Here is a 27,504-nt window from a genome sequence, read left to right as displayed (position 1 = left end):
CTGTAATAAAATTTTAAGGTCAACAGTATCAAAAGCAGCACTGAGGTCTAACAGAACAAGCACATAGATGAGTCCACTGTCTGAGGCCATAAGAAGATCATTTGTAACCTTCACTAATGCTGTTTCTGTACTATGATGAATTCTGAAACCTGACTGAAACTCTTCAAATAGACCATTCCTCTGCAGATGATCAGTTAGCTGTTTTACAACTACCCTTTCAAGAATTTTTGAGAGAAAAGGAAGGTTGGAGATTGGCCTATAATTAGCTAAGATAGCTGGGTCAAGTGATGTCTTTTTAAGTAATGGTTTAATTAATGCGACCTTAAAAGCCTGTGGTACATAGCCAACTAATAAAGATAGATTGATCATATTTAAGATCGAAGCATTAATTAATGGTAGGGCTTCCTTGAGCAGCCTGGTAGGAATGGGGTCTAATAGACATGTTGATGGTTTGGAGGAAGTGACTAATGAAAATAACTCAGACAGAACAATTGGAGAGAAAGAGTCTAACCAAATACCGGCATCACTGAAAGCAGCCAAAGATAACGATACGTCTTTGGGATGGTTATGAGTAATTTTTTCTCTAATAGTTAAAATTTTATTTGCAAAGAAAGTCATGAAGTTATTACTAGTTAAAGTTAAAGGAATACTCAGCTCAATAGAGCTCTGACTCTTTGTCAGCCTGGCTACAGTGCTGAAAAGAAACCTGGGGTTGTTCTTATTTTCTTCAATTAGTGATGAGTAGTAAGATGTCCTAGCTTTACGGAGGGCTTTTTAATAGAGCAACAGACTCTTTTTCCAGGCTAAATGAAGATCTTCTAAATTAGTGAGACACCATTTCCTCTCCAACTTACGGGTTATCTGCTTTAAGCTGCGAGTTTGTGAGTTATACCACGGAGTCAGGCACTTCTGATTTAAAGCTCTCTTTTTCAGAGGAGCTACAGCATCCAAAGTTGTCTTCAATGAGGATGTAAAACTATTGACGAGATACTCTATCTCACTTACAGAGTTTAGGTAGCTACTCTGCACTGTGTTGGTATATGGGATTGGAGAACATAACAAAGAAGGAATAATATCCTTAAACCTAGTTACAGCGCTTTCAGAAAGACTTCTAGTGTAATGAAACTTATTCCCCACTGCTGGGTAGTCCATCAGAGTAAATGTAAATGTTATTAAGAAATGATCAGACAGAAGGGGGTTTTCAGGGAATACTGTTAAGTCTTCAATTTCTATGCCATATGTCAGAACAAGATCTAAAGTATGATTAAATTGGTGGGTGGACTCATTTACATTTTGAGCAAAGCCAATTGAGTCTAATAATAGATTAAATGCAGTGTTGAGGCTGTCATTCTCAGCATCTGTGTGGATGTTAAAATCGCCCACTATAATTATCTTATCTGAGCTAAGCACTAAGTCAGACAAAAGGTCTGAAAATTCACAGAGAAACTCACAGTAACAACCAGGTGGATGATAGATAATAACAAATAAAACTGGTTTTTGAGACTTCTAATTTGGAAGGACAAGACTAAGAGACAAGCTTTCAAATGAATTAAAGCTCTGTCTGGGTTTTTGATTAATTAATAAGCTGGAGTGGAAGATTGCTGCTAATCCTCCGCCTCGGCCCGTGCTACGAGCGTTCTGGCAGTTAGTGTGACTCGGGGGTGTTGACTCAATTAAACTAACATATTCATCCTGCTGTAACCAGGTTTCTGTAAGGCAGAATAAATCAATATGTTGATCAATTATTATATCATTTACTAACAGGGACTTAGAAGAGAGAGACCTAATGTTTAATAGACCACATTTAACTGTTTTAGTCTGTGGTGCAGTTGAAGGTGCTATATTATTTTTTCTTTTTGAATTTTTATGCTTAAATAGATTTTTGCTGGTTATTGGTGGTCTGGGAGCAGGCACCATCTCTACGGGGATGGGGTAATGAGGGGATGGCAGGGGGAGAGAAGCTGCAGAGAGGTGTGTAAGACTACAACTCTGCTTCCTGGTCCCAACCCTGGATAGTCACGGTTTGGAGGATTTAAGAAAATTGGCCAGATTTCTAGAAATGAGAGCTGCTCCATCCAAAGTGGGATGGATGCCGTCTCTCCTAACAAGACCAGGTTTTCCCCAGAAACTTTGCCAATTATCTATGAAGCCCACCTCATTTTTTGGACACCACTCAGACAGCCAGCAATTCAAGGAGAACATGCGGCTAAACATGTCACTCCCGGTCCGATTCGGCAGGGGCCCAGAGAAAACTACAGAGTCCGACATTGTTTTTGCAAAGTTACACACCGATTCAATGTTAATTTTAGTGACCTCCGATTGGCGTAACCGGGTGTCATTACTGCTGACGTGAATTACAATCTTACCAAATTTACGCTTAGCCTTAGCCAGCAATTTCAAATTTCCTTCAATGTCGCCTGCTCTGGCCCCCGGAAGACATTTGACTATGGTTGCTGGTGTTGGGAAGGTGTCGTAGCACGGACCCACAACAGGGGGCGCAAATGAACGGACAATGAGTAAGCCAAAAGGTAACAATTTAATGTTGTGATATTACACAACGAAACGTGTCTTAATTTCACAGTCAATAAACACCAGGTGAAGTGTGGGCAGGCTCGAAGATAGAAGACGCCCGACGAGAGAGAAGCCGCGTCCCACACGGCTTCCACCACCAACGGCCTGAAGAACACCGGAGCCGCCAAGTCCCGAGTCCCCAGGTGGCCTCTGTCTTCGACTGTCGACCCTGGTACTGCTGGCAGAAAGCAGAAATATGATGTGTGAGTGTGAGTCCGCACACTCAGTAATTTACAGTCCAGATACCGTTAGGAGGGAGCACCTCCACCTCCAAATCACACACACTCGTGCAGCTCCTGTTTGTCCCTCTTCTGGGTCTTCACAGGAATGCGACTGCACACAGAATAAAGTTAGACAGCGTATTAGTCAGCAGAGAAATTACCTTGGTTCTGGTAGTCGATTTCTCGGCGGGGAGGTGGAGTTGCAGTCGGGCTTTTATGGTAGTGATGATAACGAGTGACAGCTGGTGCAGAGGATGAGTGACAGCTGTCACTTCTTCTGGGTCTGGCGCCCTCTCGTGCTTGGAGCCCGCACTCCAAGCAGGGCGCCCTCTGGTGGTGGTGGGCCAGCAGTACCTCCTCTTCAGCGGCCCACACAACAGCTGGTGTCGTTAACTTCACATTTCTCAAAACAGAGTCAATCAATTTTATTTATATAGCACCAAATCACAACAAACAGTTGCCCCAAGGTGCTTTATATTGTAAGGCAAAAGCCATACAATAATTACAGAAAAACCCCAACGGTCAAAACGACCCCCTGTGAGCAAGCACTTGGCGACAGTGGGAAGGAAAAACTCCCTCCTAACAGGAAGAAACCTCCAGCAGAACCAGGCCCAGGGAGGGGCAGTCTTCTGCTGGGACTGGTTGGGGCTGAGGGAGAGAACCAGTAAAAAGACATGCTGTGGAAGAGAGCAGAGATCAATCACTAATGATTAAATGCAGAGTGGTGCATACAGAGCAAAAACAGAAAGAAACACTCAGTGCATCATGGGAACTCCCCAGCAGTCTAAGTCTATAGCAGCATAACTAAGGGATGGTTCAGGGTCACCTGATCCAGCCCTAACTATAAGCTTTAGCAAAAAGGAAAGTTTTAAGCCTAATCTTAAAAGTAGAGAGGGTGTCTGTCTCCCTGATCCGAATTGGGAGCTGGTTCCACAGGAGAGGAGCCTGAAAGCTGAAGGCTCTGCCTCCCATTCTACTCTTACAAACCCTAGGAACTACAAGTAAGCCTGCAGTCTGAAAGCGAAGTGCTCTATTGGGGTGATATGGTACTATGAGGTCCCTAAGATAAGATGGGACCTGATTATTCAAAACCTTATAAGTAAGAAGAAGAATTTTAAATTCTATTCTAGAATTAACAGGAAGCCAATGAAGAGAGGCCAATATGGGTGAAATATGCTCTCTCCTTCTAGTCCCCGTCAGTACTCTAGCTGCAGCATTTTGAATTAACTGATGTAGTGGTTAGATGCAATATGTCCAGATTTTGCTGCTGTTGTAATTCCATTACCAAAGAATTGCCCAAATGTTCATGTTTTCATCCCGACGCTTCTCGGAAAATGCTGCAGGCCTTAATCTAGGAAATTATGTATGATCCGACTAGTCGACTATCAAAATAGTCATTTGTGGCAGCCCTACTTGTTTTACTCACCTAGCTAGCACTCGCTAAACACAGTATATTGCTCTACAAATTAGTGCGTGCTGTGCGTGGTCAAATGTAACATTGATTCAGTGTTGTCTTTTTTTTTTTCAACAAAATCCTCTTGTCAGCTACTAAATGGTGCTCGCCCTTCAATCTGTGTAGCTTCCATGAACAAATCACTCTCGTACATCAAATACCGTGTACACAGATCTGACCTGAAATGCTTAGTTAAGGTCCTTAACTAAGCATTTCAGAATTAAGACAGTAAACTTTACCACAACGTTTAATGCACAGCATGATAATAAGTGAATAATTTAAATTCCTGCTAAAAAGGCATAAATCATAAAACTCATTTTGTATTTTTATTTGTTGGCAGTAAGTGACAAGCCTGCAGTGCAGTGATGGATATCAGAGCATTTTCTTTTCAAAAGCAAAAAAAGCTTCAGGTGAGGTTTGTGCACTCTACAGACCATAGGCATCCAAAGTTATTCCAGGAAAGGCCAAGAGGGTGCAGGTTTTCTTTGTAACCACCACCTCCACCAGGTGATGTCACTGATTAACATCACTTTGAGCAGATGGGAAGAGTTCATCAATAAAATCACATGCTGGAGTTGGTGGTTTCAAAGAAAACCTGCACCCGCTTGGCCATTCCTGGAATCAGTTTGATGCCTATGCTATGGACCTTATGTGATAGTAGATATGGACACTGAGAATAGCAAAGGATGGAAAGTGAAGCTCAGGGTAAATTGAATATGTGTATCAGACTGTGGAGGTGTCTTACTTGTGTTACTGGTGTTTTGGTCTGAATTCTGACTTTTAAGTCACACATTTTTATTTTACTTACTTTTAAGGACTTCATTAGATTTTGTCAGTCCTTTCTATGCTTTGCTGTTAATTCAATAAATAATTCATATATTTCTTATCCTGAACCAATTTATGTGCAGTGTACCATCTGTGTTCTCCATCCAGCCTTATAGTGGAGTGCTGCTGTCGCTGTGCTAAACCAGGTCCTCCTGCACACAACACTAAACCTCACTGATCAGAACAACTGCAACTACTGTATTTTTATGACTTACAACATGGAAAAACCGAGACATCAATCAGTTTGTAGAATAAATAAATTAATAGCCAAAACTAAAACACAGTCTAAGTAATGCCTAAAACTGTCTAAATGTAATTGAAAAGTGATACCAGGGTGAGTGTTCTGTACTAAGTACTATGACATAATAATCTGTTAAGATGAAATAAAAAATCTTCAATAACTATAGGCTCATAAGACCAGAGGTGTCAAGTAACGAAGTACAAATACTTCGTTACTGTACTTAAGTACACTTTTTAGGTATCTATACTTTACTCCATTACTTATTTTTCTGCCTACTTCCAACTTCTACTTATTACATTTTCACACAAGTATCTGTACTTTCTATTCCTTACATTTTTAAAACAAACAGCCTCGTTACTCTTGGCTTCAGCGCCGGTGGAACTGCGCTGCCACCGGCGCGGCTCCACCTGAAGCCCGAGGCGCCAGCGCAGTTCCACCGGCGTGGCTTTACCGAGGTGCCAGCGCAGATTTATCTGACCATGGGTCCGAAGAAGGCACTGACGGCGGAGGAGGGAGATGATATCAAGAAGTCCCTGGACTTTTTGTCTGAGGAAATCTCTGTTGTTAAAATGCAGCAGAAATCCATTATGGAGCTGGTGGAAGAAGTGAAGGCTCTCCGGATCCAGAATGCCAAGAAAGACCGGCGTCTGGTGTACCTGGAGAACCGTGTTGCGGAGTTGGAACAGTACACAAGGATGAACGACGTTATTATTACAGGAATTCATATTAAACCTCGATCCTACGCACGGGCGGTGTCAGAAGACAGCGGAGGGGAGGCCAGTGAGCAGGAGGCCAGCTCAGTGGAACAACAGGTGGCTGACTTCCTGCAATCTAAAGGTATTCAAATGGACTGTAATAACATTGAAGCGTGCCACCCCCTGCCCAGGAGAGAGGATGGAGACAAGCGAGCTGTTATAATGAGGTTTGTCAACAGAAAACATAAAATGGCATTGTTAAAACAGGGACGGAAACTTAAAGGAACAAACGTATTCATCAATGAATATCTGACCAAAAGAAACGCAGACATCGCCAGGAAAGCTCGTCTCTTAAAAAAGCAGGGAAAAATTCAACACACCAGAACAAGCGAAGGTTATGGTAATCAGAAACATCGAGGAACTGGACAAATACGACCAATAAGGTATGAGGACACAAACACATCACAACACCATGACACAGACCAGAGGAACCTATTCATCTACTACATCATCTACATCTGGAGACAAGAAGGATATAACTCACAGGATTGCTGATCATGGAAAAGTAGAACTGAGAACATTTAAATACACAGACCACAATGTACTGGACTTGGAGCACGATATAGACCCGGACAATAAATTCTTCTCAAATATTAATGACAGTTGTTGCTATTATACAGATGAACAGTTTAATCGGATCATTAAAACGGATAACAAATGATCAATAATCCATTTAAACAGCAGAAGTCTGTATGCAAACTTTAACAACATTAAAGAATATTTAAGTCAATTTAAAAAAAAATATTTAACATATTTGCTATATCAGAAACATGGATCAATGAAGATAAAGGAATGGATTTTGAACCGATCGAAGCAGTGGTTCGCAGATTGAAGCAATGCTTCGACCTATTGTTTCGTTTATTCTTTCTTTCTTTCGCTTAATTTTCCCCCGCTAAAACCCTAAAGAGCATACTTCTGTGAGTATTATTTACCTTTTCTATGTTACAATGACCTGTTATGGTCTTCTGAAACAGTTGATAGATGTATTTTATAACTTAAAAATGGGAGCGACGCTAACGCGTTAGCATGTCTATGGCATTTTCAATGTTAAAAGTTAGCATGAAACAGTTCCAGCTGTCTTCACGTTCGGGTGCATTTGTTTTCAAATTGGAATATTTCTTAAATTTATTTTTGTTTATATATTAATAATCTAATGATTAGTATATACAATTTCAGAAAAAGAGACAAAAAGAACCTGAATAGAAACACAACAGAAAATAAAATATAAAAGCAACTAACAATGAACATACATACAGAAATAAATAAGTGTTTCCTGTGAACACCGAGTGACTCTTACACCTCCATTTCATCCCTATTTTATTTAAGTTTAATGACAGTTTGTTTCGGTCAAACCATATTTTCAATGTGTTAATTTCTTCAGTAATTTCCTCCAGAACTTTCTGCCAAACTAGAAAACTGCTGCATCCTAGTAAGAGCAGAATACTACTGGAATGAATCTGAATAAGGAAAGTTGTTTTTTTTTTTCCTTCACTAAATGGATGCTGCACTCACTGCAGTTTATTGTCTGGAATAGTCCCAGATTGCATTTCAGAGCTTCTAGAATTGAAACATTTTCGTGCAGGTGGTGTTGGGGGGTAATTTTGGGTTTGGGGTCTTGGGCCACATGTAGAATGAATCAGATTTTAAATTAAGCTTTCAATTCATATAGTGGCATCTACCTTTTTTTTTTTTTTAAAGGTTACTTTATACTTTTATACTTTAAGTAGGTTTTGGAGCACATACTTTTTCACTTTTACTTGAGTAAAGAGGTCAAGTTGATACTTCAACTTTTACCAGAGTGTTTTTAAACTGCAGTATCTATACTTCTACTTAAGTAACAAATGTGTGTACTTTTGACACCACTGCATAAGACTAATATAAAAACAAGGATAATATACTTTACGCAGCCTCTGAATATTTCAGACCTGCTCCTAAATTGCAATTACTATTTGCCCTCACCACATTAGGAGATTAAATTATTTGTTCTATAAACTGCACCAGAATGGAGGAATTTTATGTATGGGCCGTCATCTATTGCTAATATGCATTTTTTTTTTTATCATTCTGACAATGAATGAAGCTTTTACAAGCAATGATTTCACTCTGAAATCATGGGAAATTGTATTTCTGGACATCTAGATTTTAAAAATTTTAAAAATGTGCTAAGCACCCCTAAAACTGGAAGTCTAAAATCGCCTCTGATGCTGCCCTTGAGCCAGGCAGTTCCCCTCAGGGCTGGACTCTACCTTTCTCCAGCTTGAGGAAGCTCATGAGTCTGGGGACGAGCGCGGTGTCCAGAGGCTCCTCCATCACTTTGCCCTCCGCCGTGATCCTTCTCACTTTGCCTCCCATCTCTCCCTCCTGGTGAAACATGACGATCTGGTGGACGTGGCGCTCGGCCAGCTCGCAGTACACATCCGGTTTGAGGAGAGACATCATCAGCCGATAGTAGCCGTCCGAGTCGTGAGGAGCAGAGATCACCAGGACCCGGTTCTTCCCCGCGAAACTGGCCAGTAGGTTTGGTGAGCCGGAGCCGCTGGGCATCCGTGCGTCCCGGGCCCGCGCTCCCGGTGCGCCCTCGTCCTGCTGCATGTCCGGATCGCGGGCCGTCGGGCCTCCTGCGTCCCGACTTTTGTCGGCCTTACCAAACACCCCCATTACCGACGTAGAGCCGGGGCGCATTCTCACCAAGTGGCGCTCTCTGCCCTTTGCGCCAAACTGGGAACGTCCGAGATTTGCGCGTCGGCGAAGCTGCGTGCGGCCGGGGTGAGTGTGTGCGTCGGCCTCACCTGTTAGCAGGTAAATGAGAGCCAAAGTGAGGAGAAAAGCCCCCCGCATTCTTACAGGATGTCGGACAAAAGCGGACACAGATCCAGGGGCCCCGTGCGTCCTCGGCGCGTCAGACTCTGGCACTCACTCCGAAACCAAGAAACAAAGCGTGGACATGATCTACTGGGCGCATTTCTTCTGTCTGCTGACTACAAAGTTCCTTCCACAGTCCAAAACAGCTGAAATCATCTTCCTCCTGCAAAAAATCCAAAACTCTGAAACGATCACTAGAGCTTCACCGCCTCATTTCCAGACTTAAACTCAGTCAGATCTCCTCGTGGAAGAACCTCCAGGAAAAGCCTGGACTTGTCCGAAAATCTTCGGGTCTTCCTAAAGCCGAACTGTGGAAGGTTGGCCCTTAGTCTGGGGGCGGGGCGAGGCGCGCGCTCCAGTCCGCAGATTTAACTCTTAAATGTGTCTTCGAACCAAAAGGTTCTTGAAACTTTTCTCAGACTTTGTGTCTGAAAGCAACTCACAAGAAGGACTAAACCTTTTTATCCCCCTGCCGGCCAAATAACGGGACTGCCCAAAGAGTGTCGGGTTCCATACAAAGCCAATGAGAAACGCCCACAGCTCTGTAGGCCCCGCCCCTTTCACAGCCGCACACGAAGGAGAATTTGATGAAAGACACTGAGGACATGTGAGAGTAAAATAAAAAATAACATGTACATCAGTAAATTTAAAGTCACAGAGATTTTTAATCTGTCTCACAAACACAACAGTTAAACCTCAAATCCTGAGACAGAAACCAGTCAAGACAGTGTTCTTAAAAAAAAAAGTAAATTACATCTGTGATTTATAAAAAAAAAAAAAAAAAAAAAACTGCACTGGGCAGTGCTCATTTATTATTATCATCATCACAAATTGTAATATAACATAGAATAAATCTTATTAACAATCAGTGATGCCGGTAACGCGTTACTCTAATCTGACCACTTTTTTTAGTAACGAGTAATCTAACGCGTTAATCTTTCCAAATCAGTAATCAGATTAAAGTTACTTCTCCAAGTCACTGTGCGTTACTATTATTTTTCATTGTGGGTCGATAGCAGCATTAAACTTGGTCTGTGGGCAGGAGGTCAGGGTTCGACTGAACTGCCCACTTTAAGCGAACTGTGAGCTTTTAATCCGCGTTTTTTTGCAGCTGCTCGACTCGTCCTCACCTCTTAAAGCGCGGTGATCAGCACACCTGCACTGAGCTTTACAAAGAGATTTTTATACTTTTTTCCTCCTTTATTTAGAATTCTGAGCTGAGCCGCTCTGTATCTGGTCATTAAAAACAGCTGATCCTCCGCGACGCGTCAACAACTAACACTATTTTCCACTCAAATGCACCTAAACTCTCTTTCTGGGGACCACATGATGTGAAAACACAATAAAACTTTCTTACCTGTAAATCTGGTCATGTTTTCTGCATAAATAAATGTTATCCATTCTTTGTGCTCAAACGCCAAAGCAGGGGCGAATCCAGATGGGATGGGGGCGTGGGGGAGGGATGTGCCTCCCCCACAACACCCCTAGATTAAAGGTCCAGTTTTGAAGCCTTTTTTTTACTACAACTACTAATACTACTTAAAATAATATTAATTTCGACAAGTAAAATATTTAGAGAGAATTTAAATGTTAGAAAAATGCTAGAATGAATTTAATAGTTACATTTATAAACAATGTAGGTTCGAAATTGCAAGTTTTACTGTTACAGTGCTGTCAACAGTTAAATATGAGGTCAAGAAAGACGTCTTTATTTTACTTTTTATAAAACAAGTATTTATTTTCATTGAAGTCAAGAAAGGGTGACTATAAAGTGAGTTTTGGCAAAACAAGTATGATTGTCATGTTGAGGTGGCAGAGGGTTGTTGTCGGCAGCTGGGAAAAGTAACTAAAAAAGTAACTAGTAATCTAACTTAGTTACTTTTACAATTGAGTAATCAGTAAAGTAACTAAGTTACTTTTTCAAGGAGTAATCAGTAATTGGATTACTTTTTCAAAGTAACTGTGGCAACACTGTTAACAATAATAGTAATAATAATACTTATCTTCTTCTTATTCTTCTTCTTATTATTAAATGTTTATATTTATTTATATGTTTTTCATTTAGCATTACAAAAGTGGGCTCTTCCACACTCACACTGTCCACCATGTGTCCACTCCTCTTGTATTTTAAAAACATACAGGTTTTTGAGTCCTGGTGTACCACGGACAGCGTGGTGGCCAAGTGGATAGTGCACTTGTGTCCAGAGCAGAAGGTCTCTGGACACAAGCTCACTCAACTTTACAACTCAGCTCAACTTCTAAAGTTGAGCTGAGTTGTAAAGTAGTAAGTGCACATAACTAAACACAGCTGGAATGTTTTAGAGTGTGTATATATATATATATATATATATATATATCTCCAGAAAATCACATTGTACGTGAGTCCGTTCAGCTGCTCTGTTGTTTGCACTCGGGGTCACCACAGCAGATCCAAGGTGGACCTGTATGTTGATTCTGGCACAATTTTTATGACAGATGTTCTTCCTGACACAACTCCTCATTACATGGAGGATACTTATTTCATACAACAAAATGCAAATGAATTATTTAAAAATCATACAATGTGTGTCAATAATTCAAGTTAATAATTCCATAATTCTGTTGAATGTTGCTGCAGCATCTTCATTTTGTAGCTGTTCCAGTTCATTCATTCATTCATTTTCTACACCCACTTACTCACAAGGGGTTGCCACAGGCTGGAACATGTCCCACCAATGACCAGGTGAGAGGCGAGGTACATCCTGGACAGGACGTCGGTCCATCACATCCCATCACAGGGCCAACATGCATAGACAGAAAAAACACATTTACACTCTCACAGTCAGTTTAAAGTCACCAGTTCATCTAACCTGTTTTTGGATGTGGGAGGAAGCTGGAGCACCTGGAGGGAACCCACACAAACACAGGGAGAACATGCAAACCCCACACAGAAAGGACACAAGTGGGAAGAGAACCCACAGCCTTCTCACCATGAGACAACAGAGCTAACCACTGAGACACCATGCTCATGAAAATTCAGTAAGGCTAGTATAAGTATAAGGTAGATAAGGTAAGTTCAGAGTATCAAAGGATGGGAAACTGAAACGTTAACATTTAATGTGATTTTTGCTTTTATCACATATTTAAACTGTAAAATATTCCTACAAGTGATGTTTCGCCCTCAGTGAGATTTCTGGGCCAAATATTTAAAACAAGCTCAACATGTTAGTTTCAAAAAATATATTTAAGATCTTTTTTCTTAATATTGGAAATACAGGGATTTTTTTATTTCAGGAAAAGTCTGGGTGATTCTAGACTGGAGTGCTATTTGATGGTGATAAGAAGGAGTTTGGAATGTTCTAAAAATTTCCACTGCAGTGTCAGAGTTGTGTAAATTGCTGGAGATTGGAGACATGGTGTTGGTGTTTGATGGACTGACTCATAAAAGGTTCATGAATCAAATTTCTCCAGAAATTGTGTCCTTGATGTCCATCCAGATGTCTGCTTGTGTAAGGCAGGTCCACCTCTATATGCACTGTAGATGATTTGTGATAAAATAAAAGAAGACCTTTGGAGGCTTTAGTCTGACTCGGACTATTTAAACATTGTGGCTGTGGGGCGTGAAAACGGCAGCTGCTCTGATTAGGTAGAAAGTTTGGTCTGTGAACTTATGGTCTCAAATGTAGTTGAGATGAAGCTGAGCGATATCTTCAGACATCAGCACATGAGGTTTATCTGAGGAAGTGGAGGGTGGCGCTCACATCCTGTCCTGAGGCCTGAGCAGTTCTGGGGTTTAAAAATGAGACTGTTTGCCTTTTCAGTCCCTGTATGTGCACCAATCAGCTTCTCCTGGTGCCAGCTCCCCTGCAGACAACAGATCTGATGTCTGGTGGATGTTAACTAATAATTTGATGTTCGTGAGTCTGAAGAATGTACGGACACAAGATCAGATGCCCTAAATTTATCTCAGTCCCACACTCGTACACCCACATCTGCACAAACGCAGTTTTTTGTTGACCTGCACATCAAATTATTCTTCTGCCGTGTGCTTTGGTTCTCCAGCTGTGGACTTTGGTTCAGAGAGTTCCTGCACTTAAAGGACTGAGTACCAAACACATCTGTTCTTGTCACCTTGGAAAGTGAACTTTTTAAGGTGCCACCAGAGCCGCGGTTTCCTGTTTTAACAAAACTCTAAACTCTGTTTTATCCTTCAACAAAGTAAATTATTGTCCGTGTTGTTATCACTGAAAAATGGCGCCACCTCACGCCATCACCTGCTGTCTGCAGACGACAGGAATTCTGCTGTAGTGTTTTTTTGTGACTTTTGTGAACAAGCATACGTGGTTTTTGTGTGTGTGTGTGTGTGTGTGTGTGTGTGTGTGTGTGTGTGTGTGTGTGTGTGTGTGTGTGTGTGTGTGTGTGTGTGTGTGTGTGTGTGTGTGTGTGATGAGAAGGTGTTGCAGTGACAGAAGGTTGTTTGCTTTAGTAGATTGTGAACCTTCAGTTTGAGAGACCATCTTTCCAGTCGGGATGCGATACAAGGAGCTCACCTTGGTCACGTCACTGACTACAATCTGAAAATAAACTTAACACTTCTAAATTAATAAAAAATAACTTATTTTCTTTATTCAAAGTTAATACGAGTGAAGCACCACTCAGCGGCACTAAGCTCGCTCATGGTACACTAAGTCCTAAACAGGAAGAGCCACAGTGTTAGGTATTTTCTCCTCCAAACATTTTTAAAACCTTTACCAAGACAAACAGAGTCAAGAAACACCAGTGAGACAGAAAGTCAAATTTTACGCGCGGAGTGCGGCCAGGCTGTACACCAAGGCTACACTAAAGTCTGGCCTGCTTTTCCGCTCTTTTTATTAAGAGACGCCCTCATCACATAAACAAAAAACTTGTCCTAAGGGTGGGGGTGATGACGCAAGACAAGTTTCTTCCCGTAACATAAACGCATACGTCAATAAGTGCAGCTGTAAGGAAGGACACTTTCTTTTACACAGGTCAGCACATCTCGTTCGTCTGTTGCAGTTATCAGCTGTTCTGCATCTGCCTGAAGTGTCCTGTCCTTCACACTCCTTCACACTAAGCACCACATCACAACAGTCAAAATGTTCTCTTACTCCCAGTCGTTAGAGGCTGCGAAAACAAAGTTATATTATAATAATAAGTACATCCAGCCCTTCATTCCCAGCTCAGATTGACCCCAGAGTGCTAAAACAAAATTGAATTCTCAGGCTTGGTTAAGACAGGTGCAAAACAGCACAACACCGTTCTCATGAGAAAGAAGACAAAGCTAAAACAAGGTTGAATAACACATACATTCTCAGGGTGAAGTGCAAACAGCACAACACCGTTTTCATAAGAAAGAAGACGAAGGTACAAATGTTTAACAGTGATAACATATATATATATATATATATAAAATCCTTAACATTTCCCACCTGTTTATCACCTGTTAAACATACAGTAGGCATCACCCAGCTTAGTTAGTTAGTTTATTAACTTAATCTATTCTGTCCACGTTTTTATTAATTGAACACCACCAACAGATGGAAGATTCGAATCCAGCTGCTATTTGATCAACCAGTTTATACTCGTCAGGCACTCCTCTGGGGACTCCTATTGCGTCAATATATGTTGGATTTCCTACTCCTTTCCAATCTCTTTTTACTCTATGTCTGGCTATGCCTTTCTGCCAATCCTCAGGAATAAGAGAGGCTGCATATGTCGTAACGTCTTCAGGGGTCATGGGTAACAATAATGATATTAATGCACAATAACCTGACACATTTCGTGGCAGTCTGTCAAAGATTCTGTTATCACCACACCACCACCATACATCACTCCTACCGACTGGTATAAATGAACTGTTTTTTCTGTATTATTCGACTACACCACTTGTCTTATTACTTTTTCAGCTAAAGCTTCATAGGCTAAGAGTGTGTTAACTCATCACGTCAACAGTTCAAGCTTGAACTGGAGTTGTGAGCTTTTCAATATCATCATAATGCTTGATATTTTGGCATAGTTTGTTGGAAGGCCAGATTACACTGTACAAATGTATTTGACACCATTTTGCCAACCATTGTTTTGATATAAGGGATCACACAACACATGCAAAGTCCAATCAGAATTAGGACTATAATAACTGGTGTCACCATTTTCAATAGTAACTGCCAACATGGTCCTGAAGTCAACCAGGACCAGGGATTCCACCGGTTCACGGCTAGGGTGTCTTTATGCATTGCATCACGAAGTTTATTCAGCTCTTCCAATGCGTCCTGCATATCCACTGAATGAATGGAGTCTGGGATGAAAGTACAGCATGTTGTGTTCAGCAGAACACAAACTCCTCCCTGTGAACCAGTAAGCAAGTCTAAAACCATGCGATTTTGCATCACCATGGTACGTAAAGCATCTATTTCAGTGTTTTGAGCTGCTACTATTTTTTTAGTTACATTCATGAACAGACCCAATCGATAATTCAGAGTTTCAATCATTAATGAATTTTTCCCACTCCTATCCAGGGGAACAATGAATGTGCTATTTTATCTCCTACAGACCACAATTTTTTGGTCCTTTAGTACATCCGAGCCCCACATGTGATCATGTGGTAACACATCTGGGTATATCAATCTCCTCCGTCTGGTGCTGCCATTCTTCTCTGTGGAGGTCCTACCACATATGTATGGTCAGTCACCTGGGTAGGTGCACACACACCACCCCAATTTGGTGGGAGACTCATGTACAGTCTGGAACCATAAAGCCAATAGATGTCATCATACACCGGAGTACCATTTACAGGTGGTAGCAAAAACTTACTAACATAAGCACATGATTCATCCGTTCCCCATGGACAGGAGCCTGTATAATTACATCCCTGTCCAATGTGATGAAGATAAGTACCATCCACATATTATGTTTTGGTTAGGCTTAAATTATTTGATAAAACATACGTTTGGGTACACAGACGTTTCTTAATTTTACCTACATTTTTATTCCCTGTCCCGTAAAAGCAAATTGGGAATGGCCGTTGTGATGACAATTTAACGTGATGATATTTTTGCATTTCCCTTCAGTCTAGTCAATGGAGCAGCACTTGGGCACGCTTGTACGTCCTCTGTTGAAATCCCTATCATATAAGTGGTTGCACTGAGGCAAGTGGTGTTACATCTTATCAGATTTGCTGAGAACTGCTGCCCCCGAAATACAGTTTGATTATGCATCCGTATGATAAGACATTCTGTCACCCTAGCAGGGTACGGTTTAGCCGTCAGAGCTGGGTGTGTTGAGGATATAGGTATCTGTGAACAAACATAACAATTAGTAACGTAATTCCATTCCACCAGGCCAGGAATCCGAGGAGCACGAAACACACTAAGATCACAACGCAACCGGCTGCCCTACCAACAGTCCGGCAGCGGCGGCGCTGAGCACGCCGCTCCGGGGTCTGCTGTAGTTCAGTCATGATTGCTAGGATACAGTGTTGTTAACCACCTCACCTAATAGTGCAAGGATCTCCCTGCTTCACTGGCATTGAGACAATCTATTGCTAATTAAATAGACTCCCTTTGTAGCCAGACTTCCCCTTCCACTGTGGAGGCCGCCAACACACGCTGTATCTTACAGTGATGTATCCACGTTGATCTCTCCGCTATCTTTACTGCAGTTGGTGTTGTTAACAGCACTTGGTATAGACCTTCCCAACGAGGACTGGACTCTGATGAACACCCAGTCTCCTGGCTAGACTACCGGAAGGCCGTCCTGTGGAAGATCAAAATTATTCGGCAGTAAATGTGTTTAAGTTATCTCTTTCTGTGTTAATGTCTTTTTCATAAAATTTGCTAATGTTTGTTCCTCATCTGCTGTTTTAGTATCCATGTCAAAATTGGTAGACGATATGGTCGTCCATAAAGTATCTCAAATGGTGTTAACCCTGATGGTGTTGGTGTTATTCTCATATACAATTTTACTAGGTCCAACATTCAATCCAGGTTTGTTTTGTCTCTTCTATACATTTCCTTAATCTTATTTTTATTGCGCCCTTTTATGTGCCCTTTGTCCTTTCCACTAATCCGGCACTGTGTGGTTGATAAGCACAATGATTTTTGAGATTGACCTGTAGCGCTTCTCCTACGTATTGCACTATTGTATTAACAAAATGCGCTCCATTATCTGAATAGACTGTTTCTGGTATTCCAAATCATGGAATGATGTCTTTGCACAATGCCTTAGCCACTGTAAGTGCACCTGCATGTTTTGTAGGGAACAATTCTACCCATTTTGAGAAGGCATCAATTATGACTAAACAAAATTCCTTCCCTTCATGTTTACTCAGCTGTATATAATCCATATGAATCACTTGAAAGGGATATTGTGGTGTTGGAAATTTGCCTCTTTGGGGTCTCAAATTGCCTTGTGAGTTGTGTTTTGCACATGTCATGCATGCTCTACAATGCTGTTTTGCATATGCATCGAACCCATAAAGACAAAAAATAGATTGCAATTGCGATATCATACCCCCTGATGAGACATGCATCACGCCATGGCTCATAATAGCTGCCCATTTAAACATATTTTTTGGCAATATGGGTTTCTTTTGTGGTCATATCCGGAGGGGTGTCATATAGGAGAAAAATAGAAAGAGCTGTTGCCGCCTTTGCGGTTTTGTCAGCAACGTCATTTCCTTTTGAAACACTGTCAGAGCCTTTGGTGTGAGCCGCACATTTGCATATAGCAATTTGTTGAGGCAACTTCACAGCTTGCAGTAGGGCAGTTAGGAGAGTGGCATGAGTCACTGGCTTTCCAGATGATGTCACCATTCCACGCTCCTCCCACAGTTTTGCAAACACATGCACTGTGCTGAAAGCGTACTGGCTGTCTGTATAAATTGTTACAGCCGTACCTTTAAACAGATAGCAAGCTGCAGTTAAAGCAACTAATTCAGCTGCTTGTGCTGAAAATGACGATGGCAATGAAGCAGAATCCAATACTTCTGAATTTGTGACAACAGCATATCCAGATTGTGTTTGTCCATAAGCTTTGTCAGTGGAAGAACCATCCACATACACAATTGTACTGTTTGGGATGGGTGTGTCCTGGAGGTCTGGGCGTGCTTTTGTACAGACCGTAGCTACATCAAGACAATTGTGCGGCTCACCATCCTCAGGTAAAGGTATCAATGTGGATGGATTCAATGTTGTACAGCGCTCTACCGTAAGGTGTGGTTGTGATAATAGCAAGGACATACACGAAAGATGTCTTGCTGGGGACAAAAGGCTCATTTTTGTCTGCAACAGAAGTGCAGAAACTGCATGTGGAACTTCCAGTGTCAACTGATGGAATAGAACAACATTACTGCTACTTTGAACAGCCATAAAGGCTGCAACAACAGCCTGTACACATGGTGGTAGAGCACTTGCCACTGCATCCAATTTAGATGAGTAGTAGGCAACTGGCCTTAATTTTGAGCCATACACTTGAACCAAAACACTAGTCATGGACTCATTCTTACAATCAGCTGTTTGAATGAATGGTTTACTATAATCTGGTAGTGCCAAAACTGTGGATGACACTAATGTTTGTTTTACTTTTACAAAAGCTTCCTCAGCATCTTTGTTCCATTCCAACACGGTTGACATTGAAATATCATCCTTGTACATCAAATCATAAAGTGGACTAGTCAGTTCTGCATAACAGGGAATCCATGCCCTGCAGTAATTAGTCAGTCCAAGAAATGACATCATCTGCTTTTTGGTTTGTGGTTTTGGAGCGTGTAAAATTGCTTCCTTCCTGTCAGACAGGATCGTGCGCCCTGTGGCTGATAATTCATGTCCTAAATATTTTACTTTATCCCTACACAACTGAACTTTGTTTTTACTCACTTTGTGGCCATTATCAAATAAGAAACATAATAATGCTACTGTGTCAGTTATGCAGTTTTCTCGTGTGTCAGAGGCAATCAAAATGTCATCAACATACACTAATAGTTGGCTATCTGCCGGTGGAACAAAACTGGCTAAACATGCTGACATGACTTGAGAATAAATAGTTGGACTCTCTGCGTAACCCTGCGGTAATCTGGTAAATGTATATCGTTGTCCTTTAAAGGTAAAAGCAAACCAGAATTGACTATCTGGGTGTACTGGTACAGAAAAAAAAAAAAAATGCATTACTGATATCTATTACAGAAAAACAACTAGAATTTAATCTCAATGAGCTTAACAGTGTGTGTGGATCTGGTACACATGGTGCTCTTTTAATCACAGCAGCATTTACTGCCTGCAGATCTTGAATCTATCTCCATCCCACTGAGGGCGGAGCCTTTTTTTACAGGAAATATGGGTGTGTTACATGGTGAATCTGGACATGGCACTATTACTCCTGCTGTTAATAAATTCTCTATTACCGGCCTGATTCCTTCAATTGCATCAGGTTTCAATGGATACTGTCTTACACATGGTCTGTATTCTGTTTTTGGTCTTATAACTACAGGTTGTGCATTTTTTATCAGTCCTACGTCTGAAGGACCTGTTGTCCACAATCCTGATGGTACAGAAGAGAGAAGATCATCCTCTTCAGGACTCAACTGAAACACTCAGGATTGTGAAGTGGACACATTAATGTGTGTTCCAGCTGTCAGCACCAATGAGACATTAACTGGCACTTTATACAATTTAGTTGATGGACTGAACTCCGTTCGTGGTCCAACTCTGCTCCAATCAGTGGCTGACAAAGCTGTTATGACTGTCAGTCCCAATTCTTGCCATTCTGTCAAATATGGTTTACAAAGTGACACATGTAATGGCATACCTGTGAATCTCAATTTTAAAACATCTTCAGTGGCACCTGTTACTGTTATGACAGCTGTTGAGTTGCCATCATGAATCAAATCGGTCATTGTCAGCTTCACAGGTGAAACATTTTTCAATTTGTTTTCATACACTGGTGTTCCTGGCAATATGCCACTATGGACTCTAAATACACTCTCAAATCTGCATCTAAACTCTGTCCATGGCTCTCCTTCTTTCTGAGTTGTCCTGGTAATTTCAGTATAATTTATCTTTGGTCCTAACACACCTTTTGCACGTGTAATCATAGCTTCCACTCTTGTTTTCAAGACTGGATCATCATGTGGCAATGGTACGCCATCCTGGTCTGCAGGATTCCAGTCTCCGCGTATCTGACTCCATTTTAGGGCCACATGCTTTCATCCACACCTGTTGGACTTCAGGTCCACTAAGGTGGTAAGAACTTCTAATGTTTTCTATATCCTGCATAAATCCCTCGATATCGACACGTGGCGATGGTATCATGTCGACTGCTGCTTTGATATCATCAGCATTCCATGTTCGATATACGAGCATGGTTGATCGATGTCCTGCTGTTCCTGCACGAGGATTTGGTACTTCTATCATAGGATAGGCACCTCCCTGGTCACTGTGTTCCACCATGGGAGGGGCTGTGGGCACTTTCGCTTGACTGCGTGTTTGTGGTTTTTCTGGTTTTTCTGGTTTTTCACTTTTTACCTTAGGTTTTACTGCCAAATCATACTGTGGTGGCGGTACATCGTCATCCTCTGGTAGAGGAGATAAGGGTGTTGTTGTCACCGACGATCCAGCCGGCGGTGATTGTTGAGGCTGTTCTGGTTCTCTGTGCTGAATTATCACATCTTCTTCTGCCTTACCTACAGCTTTCTTTTTCCTTGCTTTCTCTAATCGTCGCTTCTCTGCTCCCTTCTGTCTGTTCTCTGCTTCTTCCTCCCAAAATGCCACTAAATCTGCCCCTACTTTCTGCATCTTTTTCTCATCACCTTTATGTTGCTGTTCTAACTCCTTCTTTAGCTTCTGTATGCTGATCAGGTTCAGTCGTCCGTCAAAGTCATGTTTATTAATCCAGGTCTCCAATTTTTTGTTGTTTTTGGATTTTTTTTTGCTTCCATAAATTTCCAGTCGTCAGTTGATAAATTTCCCTTATTTTTAGACGTCTTACCCCCCATTTTTATTATCCCTTGTTATAATTTGGACTTCAGACGGGGGCACACCTAGGGTGTTCTAAATCTGAAGTTTTCACACTTTCTTTGGACGTGACAATTAATTTGCCGTCGTGTGGTTGATTCCTTTCACCTCCCCGTAGGAAGCGGAATCACTTGCCTGCTGCTTCCACACGCACGGTTGTCACTAACGTTGTCCAAAGTATTACACTTTCACACAGTTATTTACACTTACACAAAACACTATTTACACATAGAAACACTTTTAATAATCGTACGCGTATTCTTATGCCAGGGGAGCTCGCCCTCCCGTGAAATTTAACTAATGTCCTGCATTAGGGGACTCCGCCGTCCCTGCCAAATTTAACTGCCTTTTTACAGTGCACATATTTCTACCCGGGATTTCCTTTACGTATTAAAACAGAGGAGTCCGTATCCTCCTTCCGGAATTTAACTACTTGCGTCCCTCGCAACCGTAGAGGAGTCCGCCCTCCTTACAGAGTTTAACTGTGTTTCATTAACAGACGATTCTGTATCATCGCTTACGGAGTTTAACTGTTTTATGTGATCACTTTTATCCCCTACCGGTACGCGTATATAAACAGAGGAGTCCGCACCCTCCTTACAGAGTTTAACTGCTTTGCATTAACAGACGATTCTGTATCATCGCTTGCGGAATTTAACTGTTTATGTGATCTGATCACCACTCACTCAGTACTGTTTACAAAGAAATTTTACTCACTGACTCGACTTCCTGTCTGTCTTCTTCGGGAAAATCTCGTCAACCAGACGATGCCAACGGTGGCCGACAATTGCAGACACGATCAATCGATCGGACCTTGGCCAAGGATTTACGTCTGGACTTGACGACCTCCGCTGGACACCTCCGGTATTGTTGAGATCCCGGACGAGCCCCCAGTCAATGTTAGGTATTTTCTCCTCCAAACATTTTTAAAACCTTTACCAAGACAAACAGAGTCAAGAAACACCAGTGAGACAGAAAGTCAAATTTTACGCGCGGAGTGCGGCCAGGCTGTACACCAAGGCTACACTAAAGTCTGGCCTGCTTTTCCGCTCTTTTTATTAAGAGACGCCCTCATCACATAAACAAAAAACTTGTCCTAAGGGTGGGGGTGATGACGCAAGACAAGTTTCTTCCCGTAACATAAACGCATACGTCAATAAGTGCAGCTGTAAGGAAGGACACTTTCTTTTACACAGGTCAGCACATCCCGTTCGTCTGTTGCAGTTATCAGCTGTTCTGCATCTGCCTGAAGTGTCCTGTCCTTCACACTCCTTCACACTAAGCACCACATCACAACAGTCAAAACGTTCTCTTACTCCCAGTCGTTAGAGGCTGCGAAAACAAAGTTATATTATAATAATAAGTACATCCAGCCCTTCATTCCCAGCTCAGATTGACCCCAGAGTGCTAAAACAAAATTGAATTCTCAGGCTTGGTTAAGACAGGTGCAAAACAGCACAACACCGTTCTCATGAGAAAGAAGACAAAGCTAAAACAAGGTTGAATAACACATACATTCTCAGGGTGAAGTGCAAACAGCACAACACCATTTTCATAAGAAAGAAGACGAAGGTACAAATGTTTAACAGTGATAACATATATATATATATATATAAAATCCTTAACACACAGTGAAGCACAAAATGTCAAATGTTGACAGATGAGATCTCGAGGAATCTTGTGGGAATACAGTGGCAAGTTCACACTGAAACAGGAAGTGACAAATATTGAGCCTGCAGTAAAACAGGAAATGTCAAATGTTGAACACTTCTTGCATTGACAGTTTATTTATAACTCATGGGATCTCATGGAATTCTGTGGCAAGTTAAGACTGAAACAGGAAGTGTCAAATTTTGAGTCCACAGTGAAACAGTAAATGTCAAATGTGTTTAACTTTGGAAAGTTTATATATGTGTGTGTGTGTGTGTGTGTGTGTGTGTGTGTGTATAATTCCCCCCTTGTTTTGATCTGCTTTTTAAAATTAACCTGTTCTTTGGTATGTTGTTTTTGCTGTTGTATTTAACCCTCTGTAAGGTTTCTGTGTAACTTTTTGTTTCTCATTAAATAATAAAAAAGGCCAATGGTTGAACACTTCCTGGTTTGACAATAAATGAGATCTTGTGGGATCTTGCAAGAATTCAATGGCAAGTTGAGACTGAAACAGGAAGTGCCAAATTTTGAGCCCACAGTGAAACAGGAAATGGCAAATGTTGAACACTTCCTGGCATGGGCAGAGCTGGGTTGCACTGGACTCCCCTGAAATCTAATTGGACAACTCAGGTGCCACCCAGCTACACTTTTTCCAGGCATTTGATATGCAAATAAAGAAAATGCTTAAAAAGTGTGTGTGTGGGGGGGGGGGGGGTAAGAGGGCCATATTTGGGGGAGCGGCAGGGGTGGGGAGGGTGGTGGGTCTGAAGATTTTTAGCTATGCTAATACTCTCCAGTATTTACTGAAAATCAAGTCTGAAGGACCTAAATGTCACGGTGAGATGCTGAAGAGCTTTGTGACATATTACATTAAAATGAAAAATAAAATCATCAAAATGGACAATAAATATTTTATCACTGCTAGGAAACTACTGCATAATTCAAGTGTACAACGGGTCGAGTCCTAACAGACACGTGAAAGTGATAATCAGCTTGTGGCTGAGCAGAGAGAAATATAAAAAAAAGAAAAAAGAAAAGATGCGAAAAAACATATATGAAGAAAAAGAATAGAAAATAGTAAAAATATATACAGTGAGGAAAATAAGTATTTGAACACCCTGCGATTTTGCAAGTTCTCCCACTTAGAAATCATGGAGGGATCTGAAATTTTCATCTTAGGTGCATGTCCACTGTGAGAGACATAATCTAAAAAAAAAAAATCCAGAAATCAAAATGTATGATTTTTTAATAATTTATTTGTATGTTACTGCTGAAAATAAGTATTTGAACACCTGTGAAAATCAATGTTTTTCAGTAGCCTTTGTTTGCAATTACAGAGGTCAAATGTTTCCTGTAGTTTTTCACCAGGTTTGCACACTGCAGCAGGGATTTTGGTCCATTCCTCCATACAGATCTTCTCTAGATCTTTCAGGTTTGGAGTTTCAGCTCCCTCTAAAGATTTTCTATTGAGTTCAGGTCTGGAGACTGGCCAGGCCACTCCAGGACCTTGAAATGCTTCTTACGGAGCCCCTCCTTAGTTGCCCTGGCTGTGTGTTTGGGGTCATTGTCATGCTGGAAGACCCAGCCATGACCCATCTTCAATGCTCTTACTGAGGGAAGGAGGTTGTTTGCCAAAATCTCACAATACATGACCCCATCCATCCTCCCTTCAATACGGTGCAGTCGTCCTGTCCCCTTTGCAGAAGAGCAACCCCAGAGTATGATGTTTCCACCCCCATGCTTCACGGTTGGGATGGTTTTCTTGTGGTTGTTCTCATCCTCTAAACATGGTAAGTGGAGTTGATTCCAAAAAGTTCTATTCTGGTCTCATCTGACCACATGACCTTCTCCCATGCCTCCTCTGGATCATCCAGATGGTCACTGGTGAACTTCAAACGGGCCTGGACATGTGCTGGCTTGAGCAGGGGGACCTTGCTGCCCTGCAGGATTTTAAACCATGACAGCATCATGTGTTACTAATGTAATCTTTGTGACTGTGGTCCCAGCTCTCTTCAGGTCATTGACCAGGTCCTCCTGTGTAGTTCTGAGCTTTCTCAAAAACATCCTTACCCCACAAAGTGAGATCTTGCATGGAATCCCAGACCGAGGGAGACTGACAGTCATCTTGTGTTTCTTCCACTTTCTAATAAATAATCATAACAGTTGTTGTCTTCTACCAAGCTGCTTCCCTGTTGTCCTGTAGTCCATCCCAGCCTTGTGCAGGTCTACAGTTTTGTTCCTGGTGTCCTCAGCTCTTTGGTCTTGGCTATGGTGGACAGGTTGGAGTGTGATTGACTGAGTGTGTGAACAGGTGTCTTTTATAGGGCTTTAGAGGGCTTCTTAAAGAAAAATTAACAGGTCTGTGTGAGACAGAATTCTTGCTGGTTGGTAGGTGATCAAATACGAGGTCTGTCAATAAAGTAACAGTCCTTTTTATTTTTTGTTTAAACTATATGGATTTCATTCATATGTTTTTACGTCAGACATGCTTGAACCCTCGTGCGCATGCGTGAGTTTTTCCACGCCTGTCGGTGACGTCATTCGCCTGTGAGCACGCCTTGGGAAGGAGTGGTCCCGCCCCCTCGTCGGAATTTCATTGTCTGGAAATGGCGGAATGAAAAGGACTTTTTTTCCATCAGATTTTTTTCAGAAGCTGTTAGAGACTGGCACCTGGAAACCATTCGAAAAATTTATCTGGCTTTTGGTGAAAATTTTGTGGGCTTCACAGAGAATAAGGGCTGTTACTGTTGCTTTAAGGACCCCTTTAAGGACACTCAGCGCGCCGCGCTCCGAGCTGTGACGACGACGCACAAACCAACGGATCATTTCTAAACGGATGGCTCTGTGGATATGAGACGTTGTGTGCTCTTTCTCTGGTTATCACAAGAGCTGGACATCAGCCATTTTCTGGCAGATTTCACTTTTAACCAGAGATTTTGTTATGGAAAGCCGTGCGGACGCTTCGCGCGTCACGACCGATTCGCTTGATGAGCGAGACAAAGCACGCCTCCGTTTCGGTGTGTCAGAGGACAAGTTTGGACATGTCTAGCTCGGCTTTCAATGCTTACCCGTCCAGTAAGTATCAGAGAAACTGTGGAGAGCTAGACATGTCCAAACTTGTCCTCTGACACGCCGAAACGGAGGTGTGCTTTGTCTCGCTCATCAAGCGAATCGGTCGTGATGTGCGAAGCGTCCGCGCGGCTTTCCATGACAAAATCTCTGTGTGCTTGCATCCGCAAACCTTGAACCTTCGTGCGCATGCGTGAAGTTTTTCACGCCTGTCGATTGCATCATTTTCTGGTAAGCAGCCTTTGTGTGAGGTGTGTGTCATGCACTCAGTGGATTTTTATTCCAAGGAAAAAGACGGAACGACTGGAGCAGCGCCGCATCAAATTTTGCCAGAAACTGGGCGACAGCCGGGTGGAAACCATTCGGATGATTCAGACGGTTTTCGGTGACTTTTCAGTCGTGTGACTATCCGTGAAATTGTGGAAGAGGTGGACATGTCACAGCATGTCCTGTGAGACTTCAACACAAAGGCGCTTTTGCTCCATCGTCTGCAGCTTTGTGCCGAAGCTATTGGCATGAATTTTGCCGCCACTCTTTTCATGGCCAAATCTTCTGTCACAGTGGAATGTGCCGAAAAAGTGCTGATGTCAACCTCTTCCGCAATTTCTCGGACAGTCACACGACGGTCCCACATCACCACAGCGTTCACTTTGGAAATAATTTGGTCGTTTCAGCATGTTGATGGCCGACCGGAGCGTGGCTCGCTCTCCACCGTTGTGCAGACGTCTTTAAACCGGTTGTACCGCTCCTTAATCTGTGTGATGCCCAAAGCATCGTCACTGAAAGCCGTCTGAATCATCCGAATGGTTTCCACCTGGCTGTCGCCCAGTTTCTGGCAAAATTTGATGCGGCGCTGCTCCAGTCATTCTGTCTTTTTCCTTGGAATGAAAAAACATCAAGCGCACGACACACGTCCCACACAAAGGCTGCTTACCAGGAAAAGATGCAATCGACAGGCATGAAAAAGTTCACGCCTGCGCACGAAGGTTCAAGGTTTGCTCATGCAAGCACACGTGATTCACGTGAAATAAAAGGTTGGATACTTTTCTAACAGACCTTGTACAAATAAATGATTAAAAAATTGTACATTGTGATTTCCGATTTTTTTTTTTTTTTAGATTATGTCTCTCACAGTGGACATGCACCTAAGATGAAAATTTCAGACCCCTCCATGATTTCTAAGTGGGAGAACTTGCAAAATCGCAGTGTTCAAATACTTATTTTCCTCACTGTAAATAAATAAAATGAAAAAATCACTAAAGAAAGAAAACAAGAGAACGTTTTAAACTTTGATAACCTAATGTTTGTCACAATGTCTTAGTCATTATCTTCCACTGGAAAAAGCAGCTGAATATATCTCACTGTGTTCAACAATATGAAATCATTTTTACTCTGTCTGCTGACTGAACTCATGAACAGTTGCAACATACAGAGTAATGAAAGATTTGGTTTAAAAAAATTAATATTTTACTTTGCAAATTTGACTTTTTATGTCAGAATTCATGAAGATTTGCTTACCACTAGCATTTTTTTTTTTTTTTTTTAGATACGAGTGGCAATATGACGCTGTCCTTCCATGAATGAGTGGAAGGACACACACACACACACACACACACACACATATCAACCAAAGCTTTCTGGATCCGCCCCTGTCATGGGGCAGCACAGTCAGTGATGAGAAACATTTTGAATAGAATTCACTGTGAAGGACTTCCACATTCACTTAGAAAGTAAAATGAAGGCAAAGGAAGAAGTATTTGGGCAAAAGATGAGTATTTTGATTGGGTCTACATGTCACACCTCCACAGGTGTCACACACCTCCCTTGATGATTCCAAATCTGGAAAACAAGC

The 27,504-nt window shown here is 41.8% G+C and overlaps 1 protein-coding gene across 1 annotated transcript in view; it reads right to left on the bottom strand.

Moving 5' to 3' along the window:
- ccdc80 (coiled-coil domain containing 80) overlaps nt 1–9,330 on the bottom strand; it is a 56,035-nt gene extending 46,705 nt beyond the window's left edge. Inside the window, 1 exon segment of the mRNA XM_034186321.1 lies at nt 8,313–9,330. Coding sequence (XP_034042212.1) covers nt 8,313–8,904 — 592 coding nt within the window. The 5' untranslated portion in view covers nt 8,905–9,330.
- Between the last annotated feature and the right edge of the window lie 18,174 nt (nt 9,331–27,504).

This window comes from Thalassophryne amazonica, chromosome 14 (assembly GCF_902500255.1).
Source record: "Thalassophryne amazonica chromosome 14, fThaAma1.1, whole genome shotgun sequence".
Classification (NCBI taxonomy): Eukaryota; Metazoa; Chordata; class Actinopteri; order Batrachoidiformes; family Batrachoididae; genus Thalassophryne; species Thalassophryne amazonica.
The sequence above is the reverse complement of the archived record's forward strand: the minus strand, read 5'-3'. Positions and strand labels throughout refer to the sequence as shown.